The 27,755-nt window shown below is 37.5% G+C and overlaps 1 protein-coding gene across 3 annotated transcripts in view; it reads right to left on the minus strand.

Annotated features, from left to right (window-relative positions):
* TASP1 (taspase 1) overlaps window positions 1-27,755 on the minus strand; it is a 311,341-nt gene that overhangs the window by 235,065 nt on the left and 48,521 nt on the right. For all 3 annotated transcript variants that reach the window (XR_006680566.1, XM_004698159.2, XM_045295276.1), the window contains exons 5-6: window positions 16,152-16,272; window positions 10,733-10,817 (exon numbers count right to left, since the gene is read on the minus strand). Coding sequence is in view for 2 of the 3 variants with exons in the window: in XM_004698159.2 (XP_004698216.1) it covers window positions 10,733-10,817; window positions 16,152-16,272 (206 nt within the window). In the remaining variant the exon portion in view is untranslated. The remainder of the gene's footprint in view (window positions 1-10,732; window positions 10,818-16,151; window positions 16,273-27,755) is intronic.

A 27,755-nucleotide genomic window follows, 5' to 3' on the forward strand; every position in this document is an offset into this window, starting at 1 on the left:
ATGATGAGGGCAATGAATGTACAAATGCGCTTTACACAATTGATGTGTGTGTGGATTGTGATAAGAGTTGTATGAGTCCCTAATAAAATGATTTTAAAAATGTATATTTAAACTCCAAAACCTTTTTGGTAAATGGAAAAGTCAGTGCACTAATTTATATGGGAATTATGAAGGGCCCAAAACAGCCAATGAACTCTTGAAATTCAAAAGGAGACTAAAATCAGTAGACTCTCACACATCTCAATATAAAAAATGTGCAATAAAGCTACAATAACCAAACAATCTAGTAATAGTGAAAGGATAGTCATATAGCCTAAAGTAATAGAAATGGGAATCCAGAAAAATCTCATCTATGGACATCAATTTTCAACAATGAATCCATTAAACAGGAAAACAATAGCCTCTTCTATAAACAGTGCTCAGACAAATGGAGCTGTGCAAAAGACTGACACTGGACTCATGCTTCACAATACAGGAAGACTAAATCAAAATGACTTGAAATTGAAAACTCTTAGAAGAAAACATAAAGACAAAATGTAAGAACCCAGTTTCCAACAATGGTATTTTAGATATGACATTACAAAAGCATAAACACAGAAAGAAAAAAATGGGCAAATGGAACTTCTTCAATATTAAACACTTCTCTGCATCAAGGAAGTAACAAGAGAAGTAGAGAGACAAGATCAGAGGCTGGCAGATCAGAAGTACGGGAGACCTCTGCAACTTCCAGAGGAAGTTTACTAGAAGAGATATCCTGCTCTTTCTGGCACCAAATATTGTAACATAAGAAAAGTAGACCTAAATTTCTCAATCTAGGAGAGGAGTAACACCTGCTGACAGACTCTCCTTTGCCACTGGCACCGAAATACTTCTGTGAGCTCCATGCCTCCATGGCACAGCCAAATTTTCTCAGTCTTTGTGGAAACCCAACCATCCAAACCTGTGGGGAGCCTAGTGCAGATATAACCAGTACCCAATTTAACCTTGGCTTTGCTTTGTTTTGCTTTTTCTTCTCATCTTCCTTTGGGCTCCAGTGCCCTCCCCAAACACTTGTCCCACTTAGCCCACGTAGCACAACTAATATCAAAATAACACTACCAAAGAGCAGGTTTACACCCTCGGACACCTTTATTTTCTACTTTGTATTGTTTCGTTTCTGTACTTTTGTTCTATTACAATGCTCTCATATTTTTGGATTCTCTCCCACTTCCTTGTCCAGTGGTTTCTTCTGATGTGGCCCTACCCTCCTCAGAATACCCATTTCTTCAGGGAAAAAAAGGAAATCTTTTAGAATCCAGGTCACCTACCCAAACAAGGAATTTTATTCTTTTCTTTTTTTCTCCTCTGAGTGCACTGATATGCCCATGTTCACCTTGCTCTAACCATGTAAATTAGCATCCATACCCAGGCCACATCTAGACTTTTGTCTCCTCTCTCCCTGTAGCTCCACTCATTTTCGCTTTCTGTTCTTTTCCTCTCATGAAATATATTTCAGTGGAATGTATTAATTCTGATTACCCCTCTTAAAATACATTTTTACAAATTTCTAAGCTTCGATAGAAAGCTGCTTATCACCACCAATCATGACTCTTAGTTTATTCTCTCCCTTCTCCCTTCCCACAGCTTACCCAATTACCTATCTCTCTCCTCTTTTATCCATTTGACCACCATATATTATACAGCCCCTAGCCCTAGCAAACTTCTCCCACATCACTAAACAGAGTCAAATACCTCGGAAACCAACACCGCACAAACCACCAAAAGCTGTACTATGGTGCCAAAGAAACAACAGTCAACCACAACAAACAAACAAACAATAAAAACAAACACAAATGATCAAAATCCACCCAAACCCAATGGGGTACTCTGAAGAAAGGGCCATGGATCTACCAGCTATGGAATTCAAATGATGTTCAGGTCCTACCAAGAAAAGTGGGGAGCAGGCAAATGAACAATGGAAAAATTGAAAACCTAAAATCCTTACACTAAAAGGAATTCCAGAAGACAAACAATGAGTTAACAGAATTAGGCTGAAGATGGGTAACAATCTAATCAGGTCGCTCAAAGACAACCATTCTGAATACAAGTGACAAGAGAAACAATCAATAACATGTGAAGGAATCTGGAGAATTACATGGTAAGAAAAACAACCTATAGGGATCCTGGTAGAAGAAGATACAAAAATATACAGACAGAGAAACAATATAAGAATTAAAGGATGGTGAAAAATCTAACATGTCAATCGCAACTATAAAAGGCAGAAGTAGCAAAATTAATCTCTGATAAAACAAATTTTAAGACAAGTAGCATAAGGGCAGACAAGAACGGACACGACTTAATGATTAAATGAACAATATACAAAGAACATTTAACCCTAATAAACAGAAGCACCCAATGAATGACCCTCAAAATACATCAATAAAATACATTGTTGCAAACAGAAATAAACAGCTCATCAATAACTGTAGTAGACTTCAACATAGCAGTTTCAAGAAAAGAAAGATCATCAGAAAACAAAAGCTCTCAAAAAAGAAACAGAAGAGCTAAGGAACATAAACAACTCAACAACCCAAACATATATAGAATACCCCACCCAACAAAAACACAAGATACATTCTTCTATAGGGCACATGGTACACATTCTAGAACAGAACATGCTAGGCAACAAGGCAAGCATCAACAAATTCAAAAATACTGAGATCCTACAATCCATCTTCTCAGATCACAATGCTATAAAACAAGAAATCAACAACAGAAAGAACAGGAACATAAGGATGAACATATGGAGACTGAACAACATACTAGTTTAAAACGACTGGGTAATAGACCAAAAAAAGGATGAAATGAAAAAAGTTTTTGAAACAAATGATAATAATAGCACATTATACCAGAACTTTTGGGACACAGCAAAAGCAGTTATCAGAGGGCAATCTATAGCATTCAATACACACATGAAAAAAAGATGAGAGATCCAAAATCAACACTTTAACACACATCCAACAACAAGAAGTAGAGCAAAATGTAAACCATCCAACAGAAGAAATCAGAAAGATCAGAGCAGAAATAAATGAACTAAGAAACAGAAACACAATGGAAAAACTCAACTAGACAAGAAGCTGATTATCTTGAAAGGACTAACAAAATTGAAAACCTGAGGGCAAACTTAACAAAGGAAAAGAAAAAGACAAATATCTAGAATGAGATAAAGAGTGAAATTGTTAGGTTCAAGCTCCCAGACAGGACAGGGTGGTACACCTAGGTGGACATTATACCTGGATTGGCCCATCTGAGCCAGGTGAATTTGAGTCAGCCAATGGGGTCGACCACTCCTCCCAACTGGGGACCCTGAAAAGGCCAGAGGTTTTGCTCTGGCTCTCTCGCCCAGCGGCTACGACACAAGCAGCATGGCCAGGCTGCGGTCCCAGAGCCACAGTCCCGCAACCATGCTGCAGACTCTGTCTGGCTTGTGTTCCATTCACTGTAAACCCTGAAACTTCTTCTAACTTTCATAAAACTCACTTGGATCACAAACGAGGCTTCGGAGTGAATTCTTTCTCAAGCAAAGCCAAGGACCAAGGTATATCTCTTCCACAAGAGGAAGAGATCTAACAACATCACAAAAGATTCAAATGAAATATAAAGAATAATAAAAGTGCTATGGAAAACTGTACTCCATGAAGTTTGACCATCTAAAAACATGGATAAACCTAGAAATACATCATCTACTCAAACTAACTCATCTGGATGGAGAAAATCAGATATCAAAAGAAGAATTAGAGAAGTTCATCAAGAAACTCCCAACCAAAAAAGCCCAAGAACAGATGGCTTCACAGGGGAATTATACCAAGTATCCAGGAGAGAGCTGTTACAAACTTTTACTCATGCTACACCGTGCTTCAAAACAAAATTTTGTTTATTTGTAATTAGAAATAAGTATTTCACAATATAGAATTACATATTGCTTTTGTGATTAATCACTATGCTTTCATTATGTTCAATTTGTAACAACGAAAATACATCCTGCATATCAGATTATTTAGATTATGATTCATAACATTAGCAAAATTACAGTTATGATGTAGCAATGAAATAATTTTATGCTTGGGGGTCACCACAACTTTAGTAACAGTATTAAAGGGTCACGGCATTAGAAGGTTGAGAACCACTGCTATAGACCAATATCCTTTATGAGCATAGGTATAAAATTCTGGCCAATAGAATCCAACAGCATATCCATAAAGTAATTAATGACCAAGTGGGATTTATACCAGGGATGTACAGAAGGCTCAAATTTGAAAAACAATCAAGGCAATCCATCACATAAACAAGAGAGAATAAGAGCCACATGATCATATCAATAGATGCAGAAAGAGCATTTGGCATTAAACACACATCCCTAGTTAAAAAACTGAATCAGATATGAACAGAAGGGAAGCTCCTCAACATAATAAAGACGACATACAAAAAACTAACAGCCAGTATCACGCTCAATAGAGGAAAACTGAAAACAAGAACTAGGCAAGGGGACTCTTGAGCATCACGCTTATTCTACAGTGTGCTGAAGTCCTAGCCAAAGGGTTAGAAAACTAAAAGAAATCCAGGGTCTACAACGGGAGAAAGAAGAAGTGATGCTCTCATTATTTGCAGACAATATGATTTTACATATACAGAACGCGAAGGGCTCCACAAAGAGACTGTTGAAAAACTGAAGGGTTTAGTAAAGTAGCAGGATAACAAGCAGGAATCAATCGAATTCCTATTTATCCCCAATGTTAGCTCCGAAAAAGACATCAAGGAAAAAAATACCATTTATAGTAGCCACACAAAAGATTAAATACCTAGGAATAAACCTAGCCAAAGAAACAAGAGACCCGTACAAAAAAACTCCAGAACATTATTACAACAAACCAAAAGAGACGCACACAAATGGAAGAACACCCATGTTCATAGACAGGAAGACTAATATGGTGAAAATTTCAATGTTACCTAAAGCCATCTACAAATACAACACAATTCTGAACCAAATCCAAACGTCATTTTTTTTAAAGAAATGGAAAAAGTTATTACCAACTTCGTATGGAGAAGGAAGAGACATTGGAGAAGCAAAGAAATTCCCCAAAAGAACAAAGTAAGAGGCTTAGCACTACCTGATCTCTAACACATTACACCGTCACAGTAGTCAATACAGCCTGGTACTGGTATAACAATAGATTCATAGATCAATGGAACAGGATAGAAAAGCCAGAAATGAAAGCACCAGCTACATACAACTGATTTTTTTGTGGGGGGAGGTAGATGCTAGCAGGCATCTCCACTGAGGGCGACCAGTTGCCAAACTGCAGTGGGCCCTGCTCCCTACTGCTGGGGACAATGGGCAGGGTACTGTAGACAGAGTTTACACCCTACTGAGAATGCTTCCTATGGAGACCCAGGGAACAGGTCAAAGTTAAAGCTGCCATCCTAAATCTAGGACCCGCCCATCTTGTCACATGTATACCCCAATCTCTCCTCTTCCTATTGCGTATATGTCCCTAGACCACCCCCTCATTGCTGTATAACCTATAGTGCAACCCCTTCCAGTGATGTATGTCTTTACCTGTAATTAGTGGGCTGGCATGCCCCCAAAAGGCATATAGGCGTGGCTCAGCCATAGAGATGCTCTCTCTGACCTCTCTCTCTCTGGTTTCTCTAGCTGGGCTGCTCCTCCTTGCGCCCCCTCTCTCCCTTGTTCCCTTTGCCCTCCTTCCCTTCCCCCTATCTCCACGTGGACCACCAAGGTGAGATGAGGTGAGCATTGCTACCATGTAATGTGTCTTACTGCATTATTGTAATATCTCTTCTATCGCTCATGCTCTCAATGAGTTTAAATATAATACTTATATATCTCAACCGTACAATTGTCACTATTGAACCTGTGACTAGTGGAGGGGGTTGGCCCTCCACCCACCCAATAAATTTATACTACATGATAAATAAATAAATAAATAACCACTAATTGGGAATAGGACACCCTCTTTAATAAATGGTGCTGGAAAAATTGAATCTCCCTCTGCACAACAAAGAAACCGAATCCATAACTCACCCCTTGAACAAAAAGGGACTCAAGATGGATTAGAGACTTAAATGTAAACCCCAAAACTATCAAGGTCATCAATAAGAAAATCCGGATAAATGCAAGGGACCTATTGCAGGGCATACAAGGCCCACCAAATATAATAAAGGAAGCACACACAATGGAAAACAAAACAGATGACCTCTTAGAAAGAAAACATTTATGCACACCAAAAGACTTCATCAAAAGAGTAAAACTAAAGCCTAATAACTGGGGGAAAATCTTTAGCCATTACATAACAGACAAGTGAATAATTAGTAAAATCTACAGAATTCTGAAACACTGCAATAAGAAAGACATAAATAATATACTTAAAATGTGCTCAGCGGACTTGAATAGATAATTCACAAAGAACGACATTCAGGTGACTAACAAATAAAGGAAGAAATATGATCACTAAGTATCCAGGAAATAAAAATCAAAACAATGATGATATATAATCTTACACCCACAACAATCACCCAATCCCCAAAAATAGAGAACAACAAATGCTGACAAGAGTGCAGAGAAATTGGAACTCTTATACACTGCTGCTGGGCTTGTAAATATGTACAACCACTGTGGAAAGCAATCTGGCTATACCTAAAACAACTGGGAACAGAAATACCATGGGTCCCAGCAATACCTCTACTGGGCCTATAATCCCAAAGAAATGAGAGGGAAAACAGACATATGCTCTCTCATTGTGTTAATAGTGTCCAGGTTCTTTGTAGTTTTATACATGTCAACAATTCTGGCTGATTGTCTTATAATTTACTTTTCCCAACAGTGCTTTTAATTCTACACTGTTAGTTAAACTAATGACACCATCAATGCATAGTGGTTACACATTGGGCTGCCAACCACAAGGTCAGTAGTTTGAAACTCCCAGGCAGCTATGCAAGGGAAGGAAAAGCCTGTTATGATTTGCAGGCTCAGAGCCTCACAGGGCTAGCTCTACCCTCCCCTATAGTGTTGTTATGAGTCAGCATTGACTTGGTGGCAGTAGAAGTGATGACCCACGGGGGTGATCAGTAATGTTCTCTAACATAAAATGACAAGGATGTCTCTAAGGTGAACCAGAGATATATAAAAGCCATATATGCATGAATTAATTTGGTGCTTGCACTTAATTCAAGACCCCACTCTAAGACAGGGCCCTGCTTGATGCTTGCCCTCGAGATCACAGAAGATATGGGTGCTACAGCAAAGTACAGTGAAGAAGCTAGCTGGTGCCTGGTTATCAGAATAAATAGCATCTGGCATGTTAAAGGGCCTAAAATACTTGCTTTCAAACAAGCCACTATATAGGTGAGGCATCAACTAAGTCCACATGGAAAAAGAACATCAGCCTGTGTGATCCAAGGAGTGTAAATAATTTAATCCAAATCTAATGGATGGAATCGTATCATAGCTTAAATTGTGAATACCTGGTTTGCAGAAGGCTATGGATGACAGTGGAAACCCAAAATCCATTTGCAAAGTTTATACATGGATTAAGCCTCTGGTGAATACCCTCTGACCATGTATCATGGATATGAACAGCCTTTCTTTCATGTTGAATGTATTCAACAGTAGATTGCTGCAGTTAAAATTTAGCACCCTATCATTTGCTCTAACTTATGATTCATTTAAATTTGTTCTACTTTTTAATCTTTCCTTTTCGATTGAGGTTTTTATCTATTTCACGTTGTTATTCTTGTTGGGGTTTTTTGTTTGTTTATTAATTTTTTTGTATATGAAATCCAGGAGAGGTAATCTATAGAGACAGTAATTGAATTAATGGTTTTTTGGGGTATGGCAGGGGTGGTTGGGGAGAAATGAGGAGCTAATAACAATGAGTACAAGAATGAAGAAAATGTTCAAAAACTGATTGTGATGATGATTGCCGAACTCTTCTTGATATGATTGAATTTGAATTGTATGATGTTCAAACTATATGGCAATGAAACTTTCAATAAACGAAGGAAAGAAAGAAAGAAAGTAATAGGAAACAGCCTACAAAATAGAGGATATATAAACAAAATTCACTGCCATCAAGTCAATGCCAACTCATAGTAACCTTACAGGACAGGGTAGAACTGCCCCTTTGCGTTTCTGAGTTGGTAACTCTTTATGGGAGTAGAAAGCCCCGTCTTTCTCCTGAAGTGTTACTAGTGGTTTTACACTGCTGATCTTGCAGTTAGTAACTCAAAGTGTAAGCAATACACCATGAGAGCTCCAGAATACGTGGAAGTCATATATCTGATGAGAGCTAATATCTAGAATATATTAAAAAAATAACTATCACAAGTCAACAACAAAAAGCTAACCCAATTTTCAAAAGAGCAAAGAACTTAAACACACATTCCTCCAAAAATTATTCACAAGTGCTGCCATGCCCCACTTCAACTATACTGCATCCCCCACTTCAACTATGTTGCATGCCCCACTTCAACTAGTACATGGAAAAAATGTCAACATCAATAGTCATTAGGACAATGCAAATCAAACCACAGAAACGTACCACTTCGCTCAGATTAGCATGACTATTCACCACTCTTCTCTCACTCACTCCTCATAACAACACTCATGTATTACTATAATTCTGGAAGTTAAACCAAAATACAAATACCAGCAGGGTTACCCCTGGTTGAAAAGCTTCAGTGGTGTTTACAGACTAAGAAAGGCCTAGAACCAAAATATTATCCAATATTGTGCTAAAATATGAGATCCTATGTTGACAGGTGTTACAAACACACAGTGCCACAATAATGCCCGAGTATACCAACAATCATAAATGGCACAGAACCAGACCACATTTTCTTCTGTAGTATATGAGGTTGAGCAATAAATCACAGCCAACTGCACACCACCACCAACAACAACAAAAAGGCAGCTAAGGACAAGGCAACTAAAAACAACAGGTACATGTAAGGATGTTAAGTAACTGGAATTCTCTCCACTGCTAGTGAGAATAGAAAATGGTGCAGCTACTATAAAAAGCACTTTGGCCCTTCCTCAAAAAGTTATACACAATTACCATCCAGCAAATTGCCATCGAGCCAAAGGGACCCTATGGGGCAGAATTGAACTTCTCCATAGTGTTTCAAATGCTGAAGATCCATTCCTAAATATATACCCAAAATAACAAAAGCAAGGACTCAACTAGATATATGGACACTAATGCTCATTACAGCATTATTCATAATAGCCAAAATGTGTAAACAATCCCGGAGCTCAATAAAGATAGACAATTAAAACATGTTATAAGAACATGAGTGCTACTTACTAATAAATAAAGTTATAATACATACTGTGACATAGAATAACCCTGAAACATTATGCTGAGTGAAATCAGTGAACAACCTAAGCACAAATATTATGATTCCATTTATATAAAATGTCTGAAACTGAGAGAGAGGGAAAAGAGAAGTTATTGCCTGGAGCAATTGCCTTTCTATTTGGTGTGATGGAAACGTTTGGAAATAAGTGATGGTGATGGTGGCACAATGTGGGGAGTGCAATTAATGACACTAAGTTATTCCCTTAAGAAGGTTAAAATGGAAAATGTTCTGTTATTTCACAATAAAAAGAAAAAAACAAATGCATTAACAGAAAACATAATATTAAAAATTAATATTTCCTTGGTAACATTTTATAAGTGACATTTCTAGTACCATAATTAAACAACTGAGAAGTATATGACTAAAAGAATACTTTAAATTTATGTGCATTAACCATTTTATGGTTTTTCAAAAACTATAATAATTTACTATGACTTCAAATAAATATAACAGAATGAAACTATAATTCCCACAGCACTGCTGTCCAAACACAACACAAATTACTAATTAACATAATTTTTGCAGCCAAGATGTTGAACACAGATTTAATATGAGGTAATATTAAAGTATACTTGCCAAGTAGACACACTAATAGTATGATAATTATGAAAAATTAAGTATGGTAGCTTTGAAAAACTAAGGCCTTTACAAAACTATTTAGGGATAAAATACAGAATCTGAAATTTACTTTAAAATATTTTAGGGAAAAAAATTGGGCTGATGAAGAACAAAACCTGGTTAATGACTGGATCTGGATGACAAGCCCTGTATGAGCTTTCTACAATGTTCCCTCTACTTTTACATCTATTTTATAAGTTCAAATTATTGTTAAATGAAAACAGTATATTAATGCTCAAGTGTGTGTGTGTCTTTGGGAGTGAGGTGTGCAGTAACTTTACAATGTGTTCTCCAGAAAGAAAATTTCACCATTTTTATTATACAAATATATCAAATTGAAAATTAGTTTAGACTCTGTCCTCCAATTTATAAACTACCCTTAAAGTTCAATATTGAAAACATCACAACCAAGCACTTAGTAACAGTAAAAACATCTCTATAATTAACTTCAAAAATAAAATTTAACTCTGATCTCCATTCCGCATCATCTCGCAATATTTTATTCCATCCAGAACTTTTTAAAGTGAATAAAATAGTCCAAGTTTAGAACACAAAATGTGTCTTTCCCTCAAATGCATGTTATGCTGGTGTGTAACCAACAGCATCAGCCTTCTATAGATGATAAGACTAGCCTTCAAATATCCCTTGCACTAAAGATCAAAGACTCAGGGAAAGTCAAGCAGAACAAAGTTGTTACCAGGGAGGAATTCTGCCAGCAGACAGTTTGCCCTTCTGTCCTTCACACAAAAGTCTGTTTGCAACTGAAACTGGGTTCTTGATTCCTATAAAATAAGCAAAAATAAAGTCAGAAAAATGTCCCCGTGTTTCCCACTCCATTTTGTTGTTTCAATAAGCCAAATTTTAAATACTTGGAAAATCCTTCTTTTCAAAACATCAATGATATTAATAATCCTTTACTATCAAGAACATTAAGAATCAAACAAATATATGACTACTACATAATAGATGCAAAAGAACTGATTGTACATATACTCATTTTTTCATGTGCTACAACAGCAAAAACAGAATTTGAAAAGCCACATATGAGGAACTTCAAAAAGTTCACAAAAAATTGAATTAATAAAGTATACTGAATATACTTGTGTATAAGCCAATTTTTCAGCACTTTAAAAAAATTATTTGAGGGCTTGTACACCTCATCACAATCCATACATCCATTCATTGTGTCAAGCACATTTGTATATTTTTTGCCATCATCATTCTCAAAACATTTTCTTTCTACTTGAACCCAGCCCTTGGTATCAGCTCATTTTTACCCTCCCTCATGAACCCTTGATAATTTATAAATTGTTATTATTTTGTCATGTCTTACACTGTCTTGACATCTCCCTTAGCCCACTTTTCTGTTGTCCGTCCCCCAGGAAGGGGGTTATATGTAGATCCTTATAATCGGTCCCCCTTTCTATCCCACCTTCCCTCCATCCTCCCAGTATTGCTACTCTCACCACTGGTCCCAGGGGGTTCATCTGTCCTGAATTCCCTCTGATTCCAGTTCCTATCTGTACCAGTGTACATCCTCTGGTCTAGCCAGATCTGTAAGGTAGAATTGGAATCATGATAATGGGGGTGGAGGGGGGAAGCATTAAAGAACTAGAGGAAAGTTGTATGTTTCACCGTTGCTACACTGCACCCTGACTGGCTCATCTCCTCCCCACGACCCTTCTGTAAGGGGATGTCCAGTTGCCTACAGATGGGCTTTGGGTACCCACTCTTCACTCCCCCTCATTCACAATGAAATGCTTTTTTGTTCTTTGATGCCTGATCCCATCGACACTTCATGATCACACAGGTTGGTGTGTTTCTTGCATATGGGCTTTGTTCCTTCTCAGCCAGAAGGCAGCTTGTTTGTCTTCATGCCATTAAGACTCCGAACGCTGTATCTTTTGATAGCCAGGCACCAACAGCTTTCTTCACCACATTTGCTTATGCACCAGCTCTGTCTTCAGCAATCATGTCAAGAAGGTGATTCAGCACATTTTTTATGCAGTTTTTGTGGTAAAATTAGGTGCCTCAGCTGATATTCGGGTCAGCTTATACTCAAGTATACTTGGTAATTAAGTTATCGGACTATTTGTAGCCCTTTCATATTTAACATAGAGTCTCTGGGTGATAAAAATGGTTACCAAGCCTGGCTGCTAACTACAAGGTTACAAGTTTAGTCCACCCAAAAGTATACATCACAAAACAATTCATGGCAATCTACTTCTGAAAATCCATTCACTGAAAACCCTATGGAAAACAGTTCCATTCTGACACACATGGTATCACCACTAGTCAGAGTCAATTCAACAGCAACTATTACTGGTTTATATATTGTATATAGGTTTCTTTTTCATCAAATTCTAAATGGAAGAAAAAATTAAGCTGAAAGTATGACACTCTCTGCTGTCAAAACTAAATTATTTATTTGACCACAAAACTATGAATTCACCCTAAAAGAAGTCAAGTATGTACAAAATTACAAATGTAACCTAAAACATAGCCCTTGTGTATATCCACAAATTTTTTCCCAAAAATATAATAGTAAGAAGTGAGACAAATGAAAATCTATGAAAGAAGGATGATAGCAGCAAGTACTAGCATGAGAAGCATCATAAGGATGACAATGACAACTATAAGGATGATGATAATAAAAGATAGTGGCAGTAGCATTACCTAATATGTGCCAGGCCCAGTCCCAAACCTTTAAATGTATACTATTTAATACCCCTTCAACAATTTTAACAGCGACACCTGTCAAAGATGACACCCTTAATTGCTAACTGACAGATACTACTGAAGATGTTAATACAAAGAAATATCAATAATTTATCATTTCCAAATTAGGCATTCAAATCTATAAATTGTCTACCTGAAGTTCAAAAGCATTTCTATGAAATACTAGCTGATTTAAATTCATCTGGAAAAATAAGCTTTGCAAGAGATGGTAAATAAGGATGTAATTTCTATTTCATGTAACAGCCAACCTAAATAAAAGTGTATAATTTGGGTACAATATAGACAAAGGTACTATTGTAATACAATGAATCTAAAACTCAGAAACAGGTGGATGTAGGTATTTAATACATGATAATGATAGCATTTCAAATCAGTGGGGGGAAAAGTTCTAGATCAGTGGTTCTCAGCCTTCCTAATGCCACGACCCTTTAATACAATTCCTCAGGTTGTGGTGACTCCCAAGCATAAAATTATTTTTGTTGCTACTTCATAACTATAATTTTGCTACTGTTATGAATCATAATATAAATATTTGATATGCAGGATATATTTTCATTGTTACAAATTGAACATAATTAAAGTATAATGATTAATCACAAAACAATATGTAATTATATATTGTGAAATATTTCTAATTACAAATAATTGAAATTTTGTCTTAAAGCATGGTGTAGCATGGGTAACAGTCTTAATATAACAACAGTAAATTAATTGCTACATTTTGTGACAGTATGCGTAAAAAGCCAATGTCAGTACGAAGGTTGAGATAGCTTCTTTCTCATCAGATCAGAAATTCTCGGGGCAGTCTTTGCAAGAGCACAATGAAGATCATCTTCCACAACAAGTCTACTTCTGTATTTAGACTTGATAACCAACAAGCTGGAAAACCCTATTTCACAAAGATATATTGTTGGAAATGGAAGAAGAAGGAGCAACACAGTCTCAGCCAGAACAGGATATGACTGCAAACACTTGATCCAAAATTTTGTAACTGGCATTGTAGAGAAATCAGTTCTCGCTGCATCGCAGTTAATAAGTTCAATGAACTCCTCTTGTGCTGTCTCAGGAACATCTTTAACTTTGACTCTGAATGGCCTTCTGGCAAGTGCAAGTGGAGTGTCAGGTAGATTTGGAAAGTACAATGAAATTTCGTCTGCAAGCATGTGTAGATGTTCTTTCACAGAAATTATCATCATAATCCTTTTGTCTGGTTCAATGCCATGTTCCTCGAAGAAAGCAGATAAGGTAGGCAACATGTAAATTTCATTTTCATCAAATTTTTTCCCCAGAGCTGAAGTTTCAATTGGCATGACTGGATCTTTTCAGACAAATCGAGGCATATTGCATTTGGTTCTTGCTGTAATAAATTTAACTCATTCAAGATGACAAAAATGTCAACCAAGTGAGCTATTTTCTGTACTTCACTTTTATCACTGAAAAGCTCTTCAAACTGCAGTCTTGCTTTCTGATTAAAAATGTTTTGAGTTCATCACAAAGCTCAAAGACACGTTTTAAAACTTTTCCTCTCGACAACCATCTCACTTCAGTGTGAAAATGCAGAGCATTATTCGGCACATCCAGTTTGTTGCACAGTTTCTTGAGTCCATCAGCTTTGCTTCTAAAATGGCTAGTATCCTTGCCGGCAAAGCTCGGATGCTTGCTATCAATATGGCGTTTTAGTTTGTTCGGCTTCATAGATTCAGCTGATAGAACTTCACAACAAATAACACATTGCATTTTTCTCATTCCTGCTGTAATTATTGAGGTAAAACCATACTGTAAAAAAAAAAACCTCACTATATTTTCTTTTCTTAACATTTTTCTCTACATGCTCCATTGTCATGGAATGGTTTGCTAATGAAAATAATATATAACAATAGCTTTAATAATACAAAAGATGACACATGGCATTGTTCAATCAACACAGTTCATTAAAGTGTTCTGTGATTTACCATTCTCTGTGTTGTTTTTTTACATACCTGTTACTATCACAATGGGGCAGTATTCACATCAACCACAGCTGAATATGAAAAGACCCACAGCATCCAGATTAAGTTCTCAGGGTACAGATTTTTTTTTTCTGCAGTAGTTGATGATTTTACAGTACATGATTTTATATTTACCCAGTCATTATAATTCATGAAGTGTTATCTCCAATACTGATGCTTCCAACACAGTAGCTGCTTTTAACAGAGTAGCTGCTTTCAACACAGCAGCTGCTTTCTACACAGTAGCTGCTCTCTACACATGTGTGACTGGTCCACATAAGTACATTATGGCACCAACTCTGTCACGTACACCTGTATTTGTTCAGGGTTTATGTGATGGGATTGGTGCGATGTTGTCATCATGCTGGGTACTTGTATGTGGGCGTATCTGCATGTGGGAGGACCCACCTGGAGATGGGTACAGTAGCGGTGTCTTGTTCCTAAGATCATCGGAAATATGTGTTTTCTGATGGTCTTAGGCGATCCCTGTGAAAGGGTCATTCTACCCCTGTAAAAGGATTGTTCAATCCCTAAAGGGGTTGTGACCCACAGGTTGAGAACCACTCTTCTAGATTGTCCAAGAGGAAAAAAGGATGGGAACAGGAAAAAAAAGATAATCACAGGTAAAATTTACTTACATCATTTAAATTTGAATGTTTTACTATGTGTATGTAGTATGTCTATATATTTTTACTATATATACAGTATATATAAATTATTTGAAATACCCAAGTAATATATATATTTTTTCAAATAATTTTAAAATATTAAATCAAGCTTTAGATATCAATAATCACTTGAAGGTCTGATGGAGAATGAACAAATTCTATCCAAAAACTTGGCCAAAGGCTGATATGCTTTAAAATTATTCATAGCTAAATGTTCCTATTTTAAATTCAGTAAAAGGAAAAAGATATCTGTTTTCAGCAAAAGTATATATAAAAATTGTGAGAACTAGACTAGACTAAATCTTTTTTTCCAATAGTTTTATTGAGATATAATTCACACATCATACACTTCCAAAGTCCAGTCATATTTTAAAAGAGTTGTATGAGTTCCAGAATGCCTCCTGCCTCCTTATCTGCTCTGCATTTTCCTTTGCCCCACCCATATCCCCAATAACCATTATACCAGTTATTATCTCTACACATCCTCCCATCCTGTGCTTCATATAGGGGAAAACATATCCAAAAAAGAGGAAGAAAGAAAGAAAACAGCAAATATATTTTTAAAGAAAGAACTAGCAATAATATTCAAATAAACAAAGGGAAAAAACCTCCGTCAAGAAAAAGGCAGGAAATATTGAAAATTAGAATAAATCCAAAATGGTACACTTAATATTCACCATTTTTGAAAGACTAGAGCTAGTGTGCCACAATGCCCACATACCACTCAGTGCTCCAACTGCTCCAAAATTTAAGGATTTTCCATCCATTATGCTGGCATCACATTCAATTTCACCCAAAAGATTGAGATTAGATCCTATTCCTGCATTCGTAAAAGGAGAATCCTAAAAGACAAAAATTAAATTTCCATTAGTCTTAAGAAAAAACAAGTGTACAGTGTCTAAAGTTTATTAATGGTTATTGGGGCAGAGTTGGAAGAAGAGGTTAGTGATAGTGGAAAAATGGCATGATTGAGGTTATGATTCTCTAGAAGAATAAACAAAAGGTATTAGACACATAAAATGGAATAGTACTCAGCCATTAAGAGAACTGAAGTCTTGATCCATGCTCCATATCTGAATGGAGACTGTAAAGACATTATATTGAGCAAAGCAAGTCAATCACAACACAACAAATGATTGTATGATTTCAATTATTTAAAAAGACAAGAACAGGCAATTATATAGAGATCAATGTTGATTGTGGTTATAGGCAAGAGAAAAGAGGAAAAGGAGAGGTATTATTTATGGAGTACTAAGTTTTTGGTTTAGGATGGTAGGAACATTATATTGATTAAAGCCAATTAATGTAATTTCTGTAAATAAGTGGTTCACCTGTAAAAGGTTGAACCGGTAAAAGTTGTATAATAGATATACAGTGATACCTCAGTTGTCCAACGGTTCCCAGCTCCAACTTTCCACTACTCAAACAGCAAAGTCTGAAAAAAAAAATCTGCGTGGTGGTAATAACTTTGCTCAATACTCAACTGAAAATCCGACTTGAAAAACCCTGTACTAGCTAAGAGTGAGTCACACATCGAGTCTCACCATGGAGGCAAAGGAGTGACGCTTCAGTCTAAGCACCCATCTTGCTCAGACAACATATAGTGCCTGTGTTGTGCATTAAAACATTTGACATTTTGTTGTTGTTGTTGTTTTTGCACTTTATTTGTGTAAAATATTGTGACCAGGGCTCCAAAAAAAGGTACTTATTCCAGTCATAAAGCTAAGATGAAAGCTCCAAGAACCATGAGAGAGTTAAAGAAGGAAATCACTGAGAAATCTGACTCAGGTCACCACTTGCTTGAATGTTCTAAGTTGACAATATCAACACTGGGAGGGTGGGGGAATGATTAAAGCAGAGAAAGGTGTGAAATTGTTAACTATGAAACAAAGGATCTAGAACACTGAAGGAGTTGAAAATATACTGTTAATTTGTGTAAATCAAAAAAACTTCATGGCAATAGCATATCTGAGACAGTGATCAGAGAAAGCTAAAAGCCTCCATAGTGATTTAAAGTCCTGGAAAAATGAATTTAGAAGTATAATTTTTGAGCCTCAGAACCAATTATTTGGTTTTCCATTATTTCTTATTGGGGGAAAAAAAATATGCCAGTTCTCAAACTTACAGTGGTTGAACATGAATTTGGAATGAACTGAGTTTGACAAGTGACCGTCCAAGGCATAACTGGTCTCTATTTGCTTGAAGGGAAAGGATAAAACAGAGCCGGAGCAGAAGAAAATAATGGAATGTTTGGCAAGTTGCATCCACAAACAACTGCCCACATTTCCAGGAAACTAGAAGATTTGAATGGTTTCAGCCTACTGAACATTTCAATTAAAAACCTACCAAAGGATCCTGAACGAAGAGGGGAAATGTAAAGCAGAATTTCAAATTCGCAAGGACTCCAGACTTGATCCCAAGGAGACTGGATAAACTCTTGAAATTAATACAGTGAATAATCTTTAAAACTTAAAACAAAATAATAATTTATAAATTACCAAGGGTTCATGAGGGAGGAGGGAGCAGGAAGGGAGGGGGAAATGAGGAGCTGATATCAAGGACTCAAGCAGAAAGCAAATGTTTTGAGGATGATGAAGGCAAAAAATGTACAAATGTGCTTGACACAATGGATGGATGTATGGGTAAAGAGTTGTACGAGCCCCCAATAAAATAATTTATTTATTTATTTATTTATTTTTATTTTTAAACATTTTATTAGGGGCTCATACAACTGTTATCCCAATCCATACACACATCAATTGTGTAAAGCACATTTGTACATCGTTTCTCAAAACATTTTCTCTCCATTTAAACCCCCAACATTAGGTCCTCATTTTTCCCCTCCCTCCCCGCTCCCCCCTCCCACATGAGCCCTTGATAGTTTAGAAATGGGTATTTTGTCATATCTTGCCCTGTCCGACGTCTCCCTCCATCCACTCCTCGGTTGTCTGTCCCCCAGGGAGGAGGTCACACACAGTTCCATGTAATCGGTTCCCTCTTTCCTACCCATTCTCCCTTTACCTTCCCTGTTCTGCCACTCACACCACTGGTCCTATAGGGCTCATCCGTCCCGGATTCCCTGTATTTTCAGTTCTTATCTGTACCAGTGTACCTCCTCTGGTCCAGCCCAAAGTATATCCTGAAGCCTTCTTAAAATCAAGTAATCGTTGAGCTTAACTTGTAAAAATGTGTGTCTTAAACATTATCAGGAGCCCTGTGGTATCATGGTTTCTGAGTTGGGCTGCTAACTGTGAGGTCAGCAGTTCGAAACCACAGCCACTCCCCAGGAGAAGGATGAGGCTTTCTGCTCCTGTAAGCAGCCAGAGCCTCGCAAACTCAACAAGGTAGTTCTACTTTGCCCTATAAGGTGGCTAGGTGTCGGAATCAACACAGTGGCAGTTAATAAGCATTCTACTCTTTTAAGGACTAAATGAGATCAAAGTGACGACAACAACAACTTGAAATATCAGATAGGAAATCGAGGAGATAGTGAATAGGTGTTACAGGAGAAGGAACAACTAGAAAAAAGAGAGTAAGACTGGCTGCACAACCTCACACCAGCAGTCAATGTCTCTGGATTGTACATGTACAAACAGTTGAATATGTGCTTGTTTTGCTGTGTAGATTTCTCCACAATAACAACAAAATAAAACTTAACAACAAAAAGTTCTCATTAGTCTGAAAGGACAACTAATGAGAGAGCTTCATAAATTCGTCCACAGATTAGAAGGGGAACAAATCCTTTCCACCTCACTGTAAGGTGCCATTTAGTACCTGCATACTACTAAAACCAAAGACAGCAGAAGAAAATTAAACTACAACCGAATAAAACTAAAAAGCAAAACCTATTTCTGCCCCTTTGGTTCCAGCCCAAATCATCAGGTAATCCTTCCATGAAGCAGCCGGTTGGGCACGTTAAGCCCCCACAGCGTTCCATTAGCAGTCAAGTACAAACTATCTCTGCCACCTGCAAACCAATATACCCTGCGCATGCTCTTGCTATTTTTGGCATGATGACGTGTACAACCACTGATACAACCTGAGGTATGCATAGACCAGGCACTGCTGGTGAATGGCATCAACAAGTCCATTTCAAATGCATCAGGATCCATGTGGCGAGCAGAATGCCACCATAACGCTGGCCTGCTATTTGAGTGGTCACCAGCTCAAACCAACCAGCTGCTCTGGGAGAAAATGAGACTATTTGCGCTCATAAAGATTTCTAGCCTTGGAAACTATATATAGAATCTCTACAAGTCAGGACTGACTCAGCGGCTGTGGGTTTGGTGTGGATTGGATATTTACAGGAACAAAACGGTTAGCTAGGTCTTTCCTAGTGGAGCTGTGGAATGGATTCCAACTTTCAACCTTTCAGCTACCAGCCAAGCACTTAACCATTACTCCACAAGGAATCCTCCTGCCTTACCTTGTCCATGCTGACACAGAAATGCACACACACACACACACACACACAAATGCTAGCAAACTGAATACAGCAAAATACTAAAAAGATTATTTGCCATTACACAAAGCATTCTGTCCCAAATCAACCAAAAGGTTGATTTAAAATCCTAAACTCAATAAAGTACTAATAAAATGTTTAATGACCATATTAATAAATGCAGAAAAAGTAATTGACAAAATTCAATACCCTTTCATAAGAAAAAGTCTCAACAAATTAGAAATAGAATTCCCTCAACAATATAAAGACCATCTATAAAAATTAGTTAATATGTAATTAGTACAAGAGTTAAATGGTGGAAGACTGAATTGCTTTCTACTGAAGATCAAGAAAGCAAGAATATCAGCTGTGTGTCCTTCTACTCCTCACTGTATGGCTATTCCAGACAGGCCAATTAGGCACACACACACACACACACACACACACACACACACACATAGTACCCAAACTGTAAAAGCCAATTTGAAGTTATTTCTATTCATAAAGGATACCACCTTATATATTAAAAATCCTAAAGAATTTATGAAAACCAATTAGAATAAATGACTTTATAAAGTTTCAGTACAAAGGATGAATACACTAAAAAATCAACTGTATTTCTGTAAATGTATATACTCATGTATAAGCCGAGTTTTTCAGCACATTTTTAATGCTGTTTTTGTGGGGAAAATAGGTGCCTCGGCTGATATTTGGGTCGGCTTATACTTGAGTATATACATACTATTAATGTACTATCCAAAAGTGAACACATAAAAAATTGCTTAAAGAAATAGAAGACTTGAGTCTAGAAATGGAAAAACATTCTGTGTACATAGATCAGGAGACAATACTGTTAAGATAATGCTATCTAAATTAATCTGATTCAAGACAACCCTTAATGCAAAATCCCAGCTGCCTTTTGGCAGCAGAAATTGACAATCTAATCCTAAATTCCACATAGTAATACAAAGAACCTATTCCAGTCAAAACAATCTTGAAAAAAAAAAAGAAGAAACATAAAGGACTCCCACTTCCAATGTTTTTAACTTGTTAGAACTCTAAAGCGCGATATTGTACATACAAGGTATTTTCACAAATTTGGTGGAAAAATTATCAGATTTTCTAATTCCATTTTTTCCATAAACTTTTTGAACCCCTTCATATAGATAAAGATAGACATATATATCAATGCTGTAGAAATGACAATCTAAAAATCAATTCAACAAGAATGCCAAGAAAATTCATTGGTGAAATAATGGTGTTTTCAACAAATTATATCAAAGACAACTAGATGTCCACATGCAAAAAATGATGCCGAATCCATACCTTATATCACATAAAAAAATTCACTCAAAATGGATCAAGGAACTAAGTCTAAAAGCTTATCTCAGAAAGACTTTGTAAACAGAATGTACAAATAAATCATAACTCTAAAATATTTTAAATTTCCAAAATTAGGCAAAAGATACTGCAGGGGTAGTAAATTATTTAATGTGGCTCTCCTAGCTAGTTTCTAACTCACCGAGTGACACTTTCCTGTGGGTCTGGTTAAGAGTAGGGGGGAAAGGAGATGAGCCAGTCTGAGTGCGATGTAACAACGATGAAAAATACAACTTTCCTCTAGTTCCTAAATGTTTCCTCCCCGCTCCCACTACCGTGACTCGAATTCAACCTTGCAAGTCTGGCTAGACCAGAGGATGTACACTGGTACAGATAGGAACTGAAAATGCAGGTAATCCAGGGCGGATGTGCCCTACAGGACCAGTGGTGTGAGTGGCAAAACAGGAAGGGTAGAGGGAGAATGGGTTGGAAAGAGGGAACCGATTACAAGGAACTATATGTGACCTCCACCCTGGGGGACGGACAACAGAAAAGTGGGTGAAGGGAGACGTCAGACAGGGTGAGATATGACAAAATACCAATTTATAAACTATCACGGGCTCATGAGGGAGGGGGAAGCGGGAGGGAGGGGGAAAATGAGGACCTAATGTCAGGGGCTTAAGTGGAGAGGAAATGTTTTGAGAATGATGAGGGCAATGAATGTACAAATGCGCTTTACAAAATTGATGTGTGTATGGATTGTGATAAGAGTTGTATGAGCCCCTAATAAAATGATTTTTTTAAAAAAGAGTAGGGGGAGATACTAATAAGATTCACTTGTGAGTAATTGTGAACAGGTCTCCCTGGAATGCCATCCTGCTAGGTGTAAAATGAGCCCTATGAAAAGCAAAATTGGATATCACTACCAGCAGGGATCAGGAATATAGTGGCCGCTCTGAACCTGAGATCTCTGTGCAGTGAACCTCTTGGATGCAAAACACAGCTGTGACATGAGAACCAAGAGGCAGAGCATGAAACAAACTGGTGGGTTTCCCAGCCACAGCGCTAGTAAAACCAAGGGCTTTTCGACATGAGGCTGGCTTGAGGAATGGGGTGCCTCTGGGCACTTAATAAAGGAAGGAGCACTGGCTGAGCTCACTAACTCTGAGCTGAATGCTTCCAGATTGAGGCTTACAGCTGAGTGGCATGCCCTTTGAGTATTTGTCAGCAGCTCTGAGAGAACTTTTAACTTGTCCCGGAGAACAACTGAACCTTGAGCATTTCTCAGTACATGACACAGGCACATGAAAACCTGTTCATTTCCTTAATCAACATTAATGTTGTAGGTGAATTCTGTGTAATCACTTCAATGAATGTTAGAACCTAAATAAAAAGTAGATACTGTTGTATTAAGACAACTTTGATTTAAATAGACATATAAATGGCCAATAGCACTTGGGAAATACAAATCTAAACCAAACTGATATAACTTGCCAGTATGCACATGAATAAATAATATTCAACATCATTAGCCGGTAGGGAAATACAAATCAAACTATAGTGAAATACCACATCAGACTCTCTAGGATGGGTATAAGCAAAATGGCATAAATAAGTGTTGGCAAAGATGAAGAAATTCCTACCCTACATATAGCTGAAAATAGTTCAACCACTTTGGAGAATACCCAATCAGTTCCTCACAAAAGCACTCATCTTAACCTGCTGGGGGATGGGAAGTCCATCACTCAGTTCCTGGCTCTGCTGCTGCTCCACTGAGGCACAGCTCTCATCTGGATCCAGGAGGTTTGCTGCACAGAGATCTTGGGTACAGAGAACACGCTCCATTCCTAGTTCTTGTTGGTCATGAGATCTCTACTCCTATTTCTCAGAGTAGACATTTAATACACAGCAGGACTGCCCTCTAACGAATCTTAGATGCAATTACTCACAAGTGAATCCTATCAGTACTTTCCCTCACCTTCTTACCAGACCCATGCACTGAATGGAGGTCAGTTATTGGGAATTAAGAAGATCAGGACACATTTAGTCGAGGTCAGTTATTGGGAATTAAGAGACTTTGGCTAGAAAAGCCACATTAAAGAATTTTACAAAGAAGAAGAACCCGCTGCCCCACAATCAGTCAATGACACTTTAAATATTCCCCACCACCACAAGTCAATTACCTCAATTCATTGCCCAACTTTCACATGCATATGGGCAACTGAAAAATACCATGGCGTGGGTCGGTCACACATTAGTCCTCAAATTAACACCCTTGCTTTACAACACTCAAAAGAGGTCTCATGCACCAGATTTACCCAGTGAAACCCTTCACTAGGGTTTTTGACTGCTGCTTCCCTGAGCACTGATTGCTGATCCAAGCAAGAGATAATTATTTTCTCGACTCATTATGTTGTTACTTATTAGTCCAGTTATGAGGATTTTTATTTACTTCACATTGAGTTGTAATTCATACTGAAGATTTCAATCCTTGATCTTCATCAGCAAGTGATTCAAGTCCTTCCCACTTAAAAAAAATATCATTTTATTGGGGGCTCATACAGCTCTTATCACAATCCATACATACATACATTGTGTCAAGCACATTTGTACATATGTTGCCATCATCATTTTCAAAACATTTTCTTTCTACTTGAGCCCTTGGTATCAGCTCCTCATTTTCCCCTCCCTCCCTCATGAAATATCCTTTTTGACAATAAAGGCATGACCATTCCCTTTGTGTCATACCTACCAAAGTAAACCTTATGTTTAGATTTCAAATGCCCAATACCTGTCCATATCAGTTCACTAACACCTAGGATGTTGACCTTTCTGCATTCCATTTCATTTTTGATGGGTTCCAATTTTCCTAGATTCATATTTTATATATTCCAATTCTGATCATTAGATTTTTGCAATGGATTATTCTCATTTTGAGTTGTGCCCCATCAGCAAATGAAGGTCCCAAACACTTTATGTTCTTGCAAGCGTTGCTCCACTCATGTTATTATGGTAGACCCTACCTTGAGAAAGGAGTTCTTCCTCAGTCTTATTTTTTGTGTCCTCTGACCTCTCGAGGGGCTCATCTTCTGGCACTATCTCTGACAATGCTCTGCTTCTATTCATTAAGCTTTCAGTCACTGACAATGTTTGATGCTCTGCATAAGATTTTCTGTGACTAATTTCTCCAAGGAGTCCTGGAGGCATGGTGGTTATGTGCTGGGCTGCAATCTTGCAGGTTGCAGTTTGAAACCACCAGCTGCTCAGCAGAAGAATACTCCTGTAAACAGTTACAGTCTCTCAAACCCACAGGGGCATTCTACCCTGTCCTAGGGAGTCGCTATGAGTCAGCATCAACTCAATGGCCGTGAATCAAATTGCTCCAAAGTGGACAGCTGATTTTAATTGGGTTGCTCCACTTAAAACTGTCCACTTTGGGTGACCCTGCTGGCATTTGAATTACCAGTGACACATATACCAGCTTACACCATCACAGCAACACACAAGCCACCACAGTGTCACAAACTGACAGACCAGTGGTGGTCAGTAGACCAGTTCACATTCTTACAACTCACGAGCATCAAATTTAGATGCCAGTTAATAAAAATATGTCAATATTGATGGGTTGGTTAATTGTACATCAAGAATACATAAGTTCACTGAGGTAAGCTAAAAAAATAAAGGGACATAGGGGAAAAGCCACTATTATACATACATCCCTGGGGTGAGGTCCAGCAACTATGGCAGGGGCGAACCCAGATCCAGGGATACATATGGCAGCCAACTAAATAGAGGAGGGGGGAAAAAAGTCATGGGTAGGGGGGAGCAGGGCACTAACCCACCCAAGGGGAGGGTATTGTTTATATCTCCACAGGAGAGGGAGATAGAGACCAGGCTTCAACCCGATATGGCAGAACTTGAATACAACATACTGGCATGTACCAGGGAACCAATAGAGAGGTCTGTGAGACCAGCCCCAATCCCAACTATGTGGACACCTCCCCACTCAGAAGAATGCACTTCAGAGGACAGCACTGGGGCTATATCTTGGGGAGAGGGGCACATCAGATTAAAGCACAGGGGAGAAACACAAAGGTATGTAGAGGGAGGAGGGGACATCCTGGCCCACCAAGGCCCAAGGAGATAGTCTTGCTCCAAGCAGACAACGCACAGAGAAGACCATAGGGCCGGCCCCACCACGGGACATGACGCCCCTCACTAAACCAAAGAGCACTAGAATGGATTGTGATTGCATAACTCATCTTAGCAGTGATTTAACAATTGGGTGGGAAATCCTCTAAAATTGAAGTGGGGTCGACTGTACAATTCTTCTTGGTATGATTGAATGATTGAACTATTGAATTATATGATATGTAAATTACTTTGCCAATAAAACTGTTGAAAAAAAGTATATATAAAGGCATGAAAAAATACATAAAGAATCCATACAATTCACGATGAAAAGATGTTTGACAGTATTAATAACTCAGGGAATGATTTAATTAGACATTAAGCTAATTAAAAGGGCAAAATACCATTATATGCTCACTGTTGCTTTTGTTGTTATGTGCTGTCAAGAGAATTATGATTCATAGCAACACCATGTAAACAAGTAGAACTGACCCATGGCTGTAATCCTTTTGGAAGTTTAACAGTAGGTCTTTCTTCTCCAGAGCCTATGAATGTATTTGAACCACTAACTTTTAGGTTAGTAGTTACTGCACTGCCAGGGCTCTGTATATACCCGCTATCAGAGTTAAAATTTAAGGAAACTGACATTATCAGGAATTGATAAGAGTATGGAACAACTGCAACTCTCATGCCTTGCTGCTAAGAACGCAAATAATGGTTTAGCCACTTTCCTCTATAGTTAGGCAAATACTTATCACAGCACATCCTTTGAAATTGAGGTGACTCCAACGCACAGCACATCTACAGGGCAGCAGAGAGCTGTGACATAAAATAAAATAGGAAGTAAAGGCATGCAGTTCTAGGACAGCAGCCATCTGGAGAAGACTTCAGGCAAATCCACCCCAAACAGAGGGATTGCTCACACTTGCAGTCAACCACATTAGGAAAAATCAGCCAGAGTAACCATCCAGAGACTTTTCAAAAACACCAAAAATATGAGGACATAAACTACAGCACAAAATAAAAATCATCAGAATGAAATGTACAGGCAACATTTAAAGAACCAAAGGACCAGAGTGCCCTCTAGTGAAATTTAAGAGAAGATACTAGAAGTAAAACATACAGGATCACAAGAGAAGACCCAATCAAAAGATTAATAGGAAGAAGAAGATTTTTCTTATGGATACCAAGCTAAGGAAAATAACCACAATAAAACCATTATAATATCTTTAAATATGTTTAAAGAAAGGGGGAAAAGCCTAGAAAACAAACTAATGCATAACAGGAAACAAAAGTATATACACAATGAGAAACTCAAGAGATTGAAAACATTACAAAATGAGGGAGAAATAATGAAACTGAACACTAAAATAATGAGAATTAGAAAATGCATGAAAAACATCAACTATAATTTCAAGCAGTCAGAAGAAAAAATAACTGAATTAGAAGACAGAGTAACTGAATTAGATCTCAAAAGAAATGAGAAAAGAATAAAGACAAATGGAAATGTGGGATTCAGTTATGAAATCTAACATCAGAAATTTTAGAATTCCAGAACATCATGATAATAAAGGTACATAAAGCATTTTTCAAAAGAAAATCACAGAGAACAAACACTAGATGGGAACAAGGAGCCAATCCTGCAAACACAGAAAGTTACACTAGCAGAAGGAGTACAGTAAGGTCCACTCCAAACTATATCATAATAAAATATTTGAAAACCAAAGACAAGAAGATAATTCTGAACATAAAGGCACAATATAATACATCAAGGATCCATCCACCCTAATAATTAGTGTAGATTTCTTAAATCTATACAGTTGCTACCAAAAAAAAAAATCAGATGAAGAAAATTGTAGGACCAAAAATTTTTCAAAACACAGGTTCCCATCCTAGTCTCCTCATGATCAACAGAGAAAAGACTACAGTTGTCAAGGATTATCAATGACCATGAAAGCAACAGTCAAGGCATCAAAAGATACATTCTACTGGGTAATACTTCTGCAAAAGACTTCTTTAAAGTGCTGGGGGCAAAAAAACATGTCACTTTGAAGACTAAGGTGCGCCTAACATAATTTTGCCTCCTATGTATGAAAAAGGTGAACAATGATTAAGAAGGCCGAAAAACTGACACCTTTGAATTCTGGTGTTGAAAGACTATTAACTATGTCATGGGTGCCAGGAGAATGTTCAAATCTATATTGAAAGAAGTATACAAAATGCTCCTTTGAAAGGAGGTTGACAAGGCTTTGTCTTACTTTAGTTTTTAATTTTTTGGTTTTGTTTCTTGCTTGTTTGGTTTTCCCCACAGCTGATGTTTTTTATTAACGAAGTCAATGTTCAGTCGATATAACTTCTTTAATTAATGGCTCTTTGTGTATCTCATTATTAAAACAAAATATATTTACTAGAAGAGCCTGTATCGTCAGCAAC

This window comes from Echinops telfairi, unplaced genomic scaffold (assembly GCF_000313985.2).
Source record: "Echinops telfairi isolate 266 unplaced genomic scaffold, ASM31398v2 ScPeMD7_5592;HRSCAF=6446, whole genome shotgun sequence".
NCBI lineage: Eukaryota > Metazoa > Chordata > Mammalia > Afrosoricida > Tenrecidae > Echinops > Echinops telfairi.